The sequence below is a fragment of the Durio zibethinus genome, chromosome 18 (genome assembly GCF_047325235.1).
Source record: "Durio zibethinus cultivar Kanyao isolate XHJ-2024 chromosome 18, ASM4732523v1, whole genome shotgun sequence".
Taxonomy (NCBI): Eukaryota; Viridiplantae; Streptophyta; class Magnoliopsida; order Malvales; family Malvaceae; genus Durio; species Durio zibethinus.
In genome coordinates this window covers 6,993,216-7,003,297 of record NC_143179.1, presented here as the reverse complement: position 1 = coordinate 7,003,297, position 10,082 = coordinate 6,993,216, and the positions used below count along the sequence as shown (strand labels likewise).

At 31.4% G+C, this 10,082-nt stretch overlaps 1 protein-coding gene across 5 annotated transcripts; it reads left to right on the top strand.

Moving 5' to 3' along the window:
- The first annotated feature begins 3,865 nt into the window (after positions 1-3,865).
- Positions 3,866-7,481, top strand: LOC111299115 (putative lactoylglutathione lyase, chloroplastic). 5 transcript variants are annotated; one of them, XM_022894105.2, is made up of 10 exons: positions 3,866-4,014; positions 4,122-4,426; positions 4,784-4,988; positions 5,125-5,249; positions 5,410-5,474; positions 5,609-5,821; positions 5,971-6,018; positions 6,340-6,447; positions 6,613-6,753; positions 7,039-7,481. In XM_022894105.2, the coding sequence occupies exons 2-10, from the start codon at positions 4,279-4,281 to the stop codon at positions 7,078-7,080; spliced, it is 1,095 nt and encodes a 364-aa protein (XP_022749840.1). In that variant the 5' UTR covers positions 3,866-4,014; positions 4,122-4,278; the 3' UTR covers positions 7,081-7,481. The 5 variants fall into 5 exon arrangements, with proteins under 5 accessions (XP_022749840.1, XP_022749839.1, XP_022749836.1 ...); XM_022894104.2 differs by having other exon boundaries at positions 4,122-4,429; XM_022894101.2 differs by having other exon boundaries at positions 4,122-4,432.
- The last annotated feature ends 2,601 nt before the right edge of the window (positions 7,482-10,082 follow it).

The following is a 10,082-nucleotide window of genomic DNA, read 5'->3' as shown; positions in this document are numbered from 1 at the left end:
AAAATTTTAAGAAAATCACACGTTTGTAACTTTCTTAAAATTTCATCATTGAACGAAATTTTATTTACCCCTAATTTATTTTATTCTACAGATTAAAATTTTATAAATAGTTAATAATTTAATAAACATAAATTAATCAAAAAATATATAAATTAAATAAAATCAAAACAAAAAATCAAAGAACAATAGAAAAGGGAATCTAACATAAATTACAAGCCTTTTTTTTTTACTTCTTTCTTGATTATTTTTGCCTATTACTTGATCGTTTCTGATTAATCCTTACGAGATCTTTTTATAAGCTTGTAATCTCAATTACAATAGAAAAAGATTTTTTTTTAGTCTAAATCTCCTAATTAAATTCATTTTTAGATTTTTAATCTAAATCTACATCTCAAACCAATTTTTTTTTCCAATTAAAACATTAGACTTTAAAATGAATCAAACTCTTTCTTTTTTTTTCTTTTGAATTTATCAAAAATCAAACCAAATCTTATAAATTTAACCTAAGATAAAATGGGATGTCTATAACAACTTTAAACCCAAAAATACTTATAACAGTATTGGAGTACAAGAACTTGATAAAAGCCACGGTATGTCCGTCTCACTGATTTCGGGTGCCAAATCTCAGCAAATTGATGCAACCAATCAGTACAGAAAATAAAATTCAACTATAAAACTAATAGATGACAATACATATACCATGCCGATGCCGAAGACCATTTTCTTTACATCAGAGGAGCATGTTAAGTGAAGTTGGTGATGAAAGTTCCGTTTACCTCCTTGCTACAAAAGCCGCTTAATTTTCGTGAAGAACAATTGCTACGCAACTCAATTGATCGATCTTTCGTCAATGCCCCATGTTGCTATCTATTGTGTTTGAAAAGTTTGCGTCCTTAGCACCTCGTCAACACGAATTGGTCAACATCATTGACAAAAAGGTTCGTCCAGAACCTGTCCAGCTGTCACCGTCCTGCCCTCCCGCTTCTTCGTCGAAGGTCACTTGAAGCCACCTCGTTCCCTCTATGAGTTATAGAGAAGCAGAAATGATCAGATCGAAACACTCTCATTGTAATTACCACCCGAACAATACGTTGCACGCTTTAACTCCACAAATTCAGTTCAGATATAGACCTCAGCTCAGGTGCTGCGAAAGCCTACAATCTAACGAATCTTAGATTAAATCAATTTAAAATTGGATATTTGAGATTAATTTATAAAATGATAGTCATTTTGAACTGGAATTCAACGAGTTTTGGTTATTAAGTTTTTTTAATAAATTGGTTTGGAGCAAATTCGAAATCCAAAACAATCATGTGTTGAGGATGGAAATTATGAGTAATAACGGTATGGATTTGATTATTTGAATTAATACATAATGTTGTAATAACGATATGGATTTTATTATTTGAATTAATACATAATGTTATAGATTAAAAAGTATTTGAATCAAATTATATTTGAAATCATTTAAATTCAAATTGAATTTTATTCATTGATCAGATTTCAACACTTTTTTAAAATGTTTTATTATTTTTAATATATTTAAATAAATTTTAATATAAAATATTTATTTTATTTTATAAAAATAAATTATATAAAATAATAAAAATATATAATTTAATTTGATTTGCATATTTTTAATTTTTTTACTTTTCAATAGAAAAACAAAACCATATCGACAAAATAAGAAAAAATTATTCAATCCAAGCTAAGCACTACTCAATTTTGCATTTTTAAAATTCTTTTTCTTATCTTATTACAAGCTACACCAGCAAAACTATAGTGATTGTATTGATTGAGTTAGACTTAATAATTTATGTATTTATATTGTATAAAGTATTAAAATTTATATATTTGTATTATATTTTAAATAAAAATTATATGTCATAATTTATATAGATATAAAAACATAAAATATATATTTTTTATTTTATTAAATTATATAATTATTATTAAAGTTTTAAATTATTATCACTTTCCGTATCTTACTTTAGGCACAGTCTATTTTAATCCAACTCCCATATTTGGTCCATCGTTAGGCCCAGTATGGGGTAAAAGTATGAAAACGGGCTATGTCCATGACATTATCGGCAGAATCATCCTTCTTTCATGATTTTCTCCATTTTGGGCTCTTCCTCAGGTCCTTAAAACTTCACTGGCCAAGTATTACCTCACAAAAAGGTTAAAAAATAGACTTCTGATTTGGTGAAATTGTGCGTTGAAACTATAAAGCATGAGAGGAAGTCGGATTAATTATTTAATTTGACCCTTTTTTTCTCTTTTGGTCATTAAGATTTTGTAAATGGGATTTGCATTTAAAACTTAGGGGGTAAATGTGTACTTACAATTAAGTTCATATATCAGTCATACAACCCACAAAAAAAAAAAAATTTGCAATTGTAATAGCTTATGTAACCCTATAAACCTATTATCCAAAAATATTAGTTAGAGTACAAAATTATCGTTTAGTAGATTATTGAAGATGATTAACTGATATTAAAATCAACTTTAAAAATTAAAAATTTCAAATTTTAATAGCTTAAAATACACAAAAAAAAAGAGAAATATTATAATATTATTTGAATCATTTAGATCAAATCTAATTCGATTTAGAGCTTTGAAATAATTACACTCAAAAGCTATTAGCTCTATTACCTCTGTTTTTTTTTTTTAAAAAAAGATGAAGAATTATTATATTACAACATTAACGTATTTAAAATATAAATTCAATAAGTAAATCTATTTATCTACGAATTGAATTATTCTTGTTCAATTTATTGTTGTCAATATAATTGTAAATTTTAAATATAAATATTGAAAAAAAAAGAATATAAAAAAACTTAAAAAATACAATGAAAAAAAAGAATTAAGTCAATGTTTTATTTTATTATTATTAATTATTAATAATATTTATTATTTTTAATTATTAATATTTTTATTTTATATGTTATTTTATCTTATTTTATGTTTTTAAAAATATGTTATTTTATTTATTTATTTTATGCTTTTTTTAAATGCAATTACTTCATTAATTCAATTGATTTTTTTATATATATATTTTATACTCCAGCTGTCCCATTTTTTTGTCCATTTTTTTTAATGTCTCAAAATTATACCTTATTACATTTTTTAACATCTAAAACTCTTTTTTTATATTTTTAAATTGTTTTTTATGACTTTTTTTTTTTTTACTTTTTAACATTAGAAATCATGAAATTTTAATTTTATAAAAAATTAAATTTAATATTAAATACATTAAAGTCAAATTTTTTCTTAAATTTCATGAAAATCAATATAAGATAAACAAATTAAGACGAAAGGAGTATTAATAAAATTGTTAAAAGTATTTTTTAATTTAAAAGATAAAATGATTTTTTTTTAATTAGAGATTGTCAATAAATAATTGACTTAACATATACAATATCACATTAATTTAATCAAATTACTAATTTACTCTGTAAATCTTTTACTTTTCTTATATAAATAAGGTTATTTAGTTATTATTTAATTATTTTGCTTTCTTTTGTTTTTTTTTTTACTTTGATTTTTTTTTGATCTTTTGATATTTGATTTGAGCGTTGAAATATAAATGTAAAAACACTTTCTACTTTTACCCATAATCATTTTTTATCTCTTGTAATTTTAAAATTTTACTTTTTAGCTGAAAATTTGGCACAAATAAAAATTAATTTAATAAATTTTGTTATAAAATACAGTATTCTATAACGTATTTAAAAAAAAAATTCAATATAGTTATTAGATTGTAAAATGATATATTAGATTGATTATAAACAATGATGCAGAATCTTTGTGTTAAAAACCAAAAAGCGAAAGAAAAGAGGTTTTTTTTTTTTTTTTTTTTTTTTTTTACAATAAAGGGAAAATTGTGGATAACAAAAGGGACAGAAACAATGCAACGTCCAATGCTACGGCCGACGGCTAATTCGGAATCAACAAGCCTTTGGCTTCACTTCGCACCCGATACCGCATCTCCAATACGCAATAGTTGTGTGTGTGCGTGTGTTTTTTTCTTTTATTTATTAATTTTTAGATTGGCATTTTCATTTTGTCTCACACTCGTATCATTGCAAATTTACCTCACTAACTCTTTCGCTGCGCAGACAAAAACAGAAACAAAGAAACACAGACAGACAGAGACGCTACGGATACAGTCACAGACAGCTGCTAGAAATATCACAGACTCAAAAGTTTAGATTTTTGTTCTTTATTATTTTTAAATAAATAATTACTATTATATAGAGAGAGAGGCAGGAATTCATGAAGATGGTGAGGATAATTCCCATGGCGTCCTCGATACGACCTTCGCTCTCGTCGTTTAGATTCTCCGGCGGTGTTGCTACTTCGAGTGTTGGCGTTTCCATTTCTCCTCTTCTCCTTCCCCGACGCCTCCTTTTCTCTCATCTCGGTAGCAGTAATCCCTATTTCTTTTTTCTTATATGCCCTAGAATTTACCTATTAATTTAATTACTGATTGAAGAATTGGGGAATCGGGCATTGATGTGAAACTTCCGGAGCTCATTTTAGAGTGCGTTTAAGATTTAAATATAAGATTTTTAGGGAATTTAGAGGCATCTGCTTATAACGCTGTTATATTTAAGTGGTTAAAAGAATCACTAATTAGTTAAAATAATTGCATTTTTCTCGCTTGTCAGCTTGGGAGTATAAGTAACAATATCTGGAGATTCTGTTGTGTTTTATAGAATTGAAGAAGTGACTTTGGATGGATTTAATATAAATATATGTTTTTTGAAATCTTATCCAGCTGCACTGCAGTCGCAATTCTTTGGTTTCAAAGCTTCTAAGATGTTGAAAGCCGAGGGAAGCAGGGTAGGGATGCCTCTGGTCGGAAATGTGGTCCAGGCAAGCATGGCTGCTGCCCAAGAAACTGCCCTAGAGTGGGTTAAAAAGGACAAAAGAAGAATGCTCCATGTTGTTTATCGAGTTGGGGATTTAGACAGGACCATCAAGTATGTCATTTCAAGATATATTATCGTACATATTTCCTTTGTTAATCTCATGAGTGGATTGCGAGATAGATTTATTCTTTTTAAACAATCTTGTGGTGGAATCTTTGAACCAAACTTGAATGTGTGGTGGTTGCAGATTCTATACTGAGTGCCTGGGAATGAAGCTGTTGAGGAAACGGGACATACCAGAGGAGAGATACACAAATGCCTTTCTTGGATATGGGCCAGAAGATTCTCATTTTGTTATTGAACTTACCTATAGTAAGCTATCAGACTACTCTTGCTTTTCTAAATGAGGATAAATCTGAAACTAACTAGTTAACTATATATGAAAAGTTTCTTTTGCCTACATGAATATTAGGGTAGACAGTATATATGAGCTCAGCTATGGATCTTCATTTTCCTTGAATGGTTCTACCAGATTACGGAGTTGACAAATATGACATTGGAACTGCATTTGGTCATTTTGGTATTGCTGTTGAGGATGTAAGTTCGAACTTTGGTTTCCAAAAATTGTATTAACTTTTTCCCATTGTTAAGAAGATGATAGTCCGTTATGTATCTTAGAACTGCTAGGTTCTGGTTTTCAAAGCTGAATGCTTATATGCTCCACTAATTAGGTTGCCAAGACTGTGGAACTTATAAAGGCCAAGGGTGGAAAAGTAACCAGAGAACCTGGTCCAGTCAAAGGTGGTACTACTGTAATTGCATTTGTTGAGGATCCTGATGGTTACAAGTTTGAACTGATTGAAAGGGGGCCTACTCCTGAACCTTTGTGCCAAGTAATGCTCCGAGTTGGTGATCTTGAACGTTCCATAAATTTTTATGAGAAGGTGAGAGTTGCTCCAGAATTTTGGGCAATGATATCTGATATTTACAGTCTTTTACATGAACATGTATTTTTTTTGGGGTGGATGGGGGATGGGGGTTAATATGTTTTTAAGACGTGATTGGTCTTAGTCTCTATCTCCTTTTGTTGCAGGCCTTTGGCATGGAGCTTCTTCGTACACGAGATAATCCACAGTACAAGGTAAATAACTATCCTCTATTCCATATGGCAAATACAACCAGTTAAAATGTGTATTCTGGGGAGAAGTGGAAAAAGAAAGAAAAAAATGTAGAAGGATGAAAGGTGTGTGTGTGTGTGTGTGTCTCAAAGAACTGCAAAGAAGGATTCAAGTGTGTTTAGTGAGTGTTTGTCTGCTTTCTTTCTTGTGTGTCCTGAGTTACTGTTTTCATGGCTATATGTTTTTTCATCTCACTTTGATTAATGAAAGTATCCATGTAAACCTTTTAGTAATTGGTATGTCAGATATATGAACTGACATATGTTTGTAAATTTTCCTTTCAGTATACAATAGCGATGATGGGCTATGGGCCTGAAGATAAAAATGCTGCGCTTGAGTTGACGTACAACTATGGGGTCACTGATTATGACAAAGGAAATGGTTATGCACAGGTAGAAATATTTCTGCTTTCTTTTCACTTCGACATTGAAAAGGTCTTCTTTTGTTTGCAAAATGCAACTGCATGCAGTATGTTTTGTGACTCTACTTTGTTTATTTGAACTTTTATTTCTTATATATGGAAACAAGTTAAATGCATATTGTTCATGTTTCTGCAGATTGCAATCGGCACAGATGATGTTTACAAAACTGCAGAGGCAGTTAAACTTTTTGGTGGAAAAATTACCCGGGAACCTGGACCTTTACCTGGTATTAATACCAAGATCACTGCATGCTTAGATCCTGATGGTTGGAAGACGGTATGCCTTTTGAAGCTTATATACATTGTGCTATCTCAAATCTGAAAATTTTTAGTTTGAATTGCTTATCATTCATCTACATCACCAACATCTCGAAAAAGAAAAAAGTATATCAAGAATGTCTGCTCATTCATGTACATTGCTTCAACACCAAGTTTTATTAGCTTTATAGAGAAAATTTTCTGCTTTTAATTAATGCTTCATTTTTTACTTGTTTTTGCTTAGGATTATGATCCAACTTGCTTTGTTGATAATATTGACTCACTTTGCTATTTAATTATGCAGGTTTTTGTTGATAATATTGATTTCCTCAAGGAATTGGAGTGAGTTTTGGGCGTACTCTCATATTATCCTTTTGACACTGAAATCAAAATCTGAGCTGAAAGTATTTGTTGAAGAAATTCCCTGTGACAACGCTGCCGATCCATTTGGTGGATAAATCTTTTGCAGTGACAACTGCATAGCCATTATCGCCAAAGTGAAGAAATCTTGAGATGTCAGTTTCTGTTTAGTTATCTGTCTCTTTTTATTTCAATGAAGTATTATCACAAAAACACATATGTTTGATTCAGCTACCTGTTGGGAGATGAGTGTAAGCATACAAAATGCTCGATAGTAAACATGTCTGTTTTGTTATGTTGATTTTCAATTTTTTTGGTCTCTTGAAAAATTTGTTAAAACATTCACCCAAAAAAACGTGCAAGACGTTGAAAGATTGCATTATTGCATTATATCTGTTAGATATATGTCATATTTCAGGTTTTTGCTCGAGGCCTGAACACCATTATGGCAAGTTGGACTGAGTGAAGCCAGTGGCTGTTCATGCTCTTGAAAATATTAGAGTGAGGAAGAGAACCAAGTCCTTGATTCTGGATACTGTGATTGATGACTCAATACAGTTTAAAGAAGATATCTGTGGTGAACATTCTGATGTGAAACTGATGCCGAATCATGTCTTGGTCTCAAAGGAAGAAACTCAAACTATAGGCAGGAATTGTTGGAGCTGAATGCATGGAACCTGGGATTGTGTTGCTGAAAGTGGTGATTGTTTTGAAGGACTTGAGGAGGTGAAATGGATGTAAGCTATTTCTGGAATGCTAACCCCATTAAATGGTAATTTTGTCTTCAATGATTCAAAATCTCAAATAAACAGATTTAAGATCCTCTCCCAAATGATTATTATTTCCATTTTCTTTATTTCTGTCTTCCCGCCGTATTTTAGCATTAACAATTCATATTTTAGTCTAATTACACATAATGTAAAAACATTGCTATTCACAATCCAATATCAAGACAAAAAAAATAAAAAATAATACAGGGCAAGGAGAAAGTAGCAACCAAGGTTTTTCTTTTCTTGACAATTTACAACCACTACATCAACTCTTTGGCATCAAACGTTTCATACTCTTAACCCGTACTTATTTTTTCTCAATATAACGTGACCTCCTGTCCTTCCCACAAGATTTCTATTTCAATATAAACAGCTAATAAAAATTTTCTCAATTCAATCCAACCCGTCCAACCTTGTCAATGGCATGATCCAGTCGCCATATAAGTCGACTACAAGTTCGGGTTTATTTTTGTTAAATGGATCACGACCATTTTTGTTTATATTAGCCCAAACTACTTGCCCGAAAGTTCTGGCTTTCATCTCTACTCTTTTCTTCATCGATTTTTCAACTGAAGGGTATGTCAACAACTTCATCAGCCAATCCCTGTTCTGCAAAATTCAAGACCAATAATGAAAATACAAGGCAACAAATGCTTCTACGAACTGTACTGGGAATGAAACTAACAAATAATACCTTTCCTCTAATGGCAATTCTATGGGCATCTGTAGATGCTTGAAATTTACACTGCCACAAAATTTCCATAATGAATTCCCTTTGAAAGAGCCTGCAGTGACACATAAATGATTAAGCATCCAACAGTTTCCAGAACATCAAGTTGTTAAGAGTACAATCACCGGTTAGATGAAAGAACTGATTTGAACAACAAGACTCATGCATGCCACGAAAACTTTATACGGCCAACAATCCCTCCCCAAGATTTTGGTGACAGCCATGAAAGGTCACGAAATTGTAGCATAAATGGTCGGCATGGATATGTCATCTGTGGACTAAAGTACAGACAACCTAAAACAACAATGCAATTGCATGTTACACTAGCAAAATCCAGTTTACTATATTCAATTTTATCTGTGGATCAAAAGACACTAGTTGTCATAAATCATTAATGGTTCACACTTAGAGCACACAAATGGAGTAACTTCCCACACTAAGGGATCTATACATACTGAAAGACCATGTTACTGTGATAACGAACTCTTCATGATTCATTGCCCAATATAGCATGTAATGAACCAAGAAGATTAGTTTGGCAGGTGAATTAGCATATCGGTTTTCTGTCATATTCAAGCAAACAAAAGAAAGGAGGTAATGTTACAAAGCTCCCTAAGTGCTAGAAAAGGTTCTAGACAAAAAAGGTAGATGATTTTTTCAGCATCCCTCTACTATTAGGCATTTGGTGACCATATGTCATCAGCTTTTAGAAAGTCTTAACACCATTCAAATACCAAGGGATGAACTACACAAACTAATAGTACTTAGCTATTGACTTTGATTGATGCTATGTTGGGTGATGATTGCAGAGTGCAAACAATGAATTATTCATTCCCACAAAAATAGATACTTTTAGTTCAATATTGGTGTTGGGTATATGTTTGTGCCAAGTTTAGACATCAAGGTATTCCTAGAAAGATAGAAGATAAGGATGGTTATAGACAAAGGTAGAGAGTGTTCCTTGCGTTTGCACTCCAACGCGCAAGTTAGAATAGATAAGGTCGGAATAAGAGTAATAAGGAGAAATAGGGGTTGATTGGACTTGCTTTAATGTTTGCCTAGACCTTCATATTTATAGATAAGTGATGAGGGACCATTAGGGGATAATAAGAATAGTGCTGAGCTAATATAACACTGGGTGTGTAAGATCGACCTGATATGTTAAGTTAACACAAGTGTCAAAATTACCCCTGGTTGTCTATTGAAGGCTTCTAATAGGGAAAAAAACCACTATACCCTTTTGACCACTAATTGCCCCCAACATTTTGTCCCTTCATCAAATAGTCTGAGTATCAAACTGCGAGATGTATGATCGATGCATCCGGTGTAGGGTAGAGAGGCAAAAAAGAATGATGTGAAATTTGATTCTTCGAAGTCGACGTCATAGAAGGGGGTCAGTATTAGGGGACAACTAGCCTTGAGCCCTGGTCAGACCTTATGGAGGTTTAATCTTGCGCGTATGTCTTGGGTTAAGTGCATATCTGATTA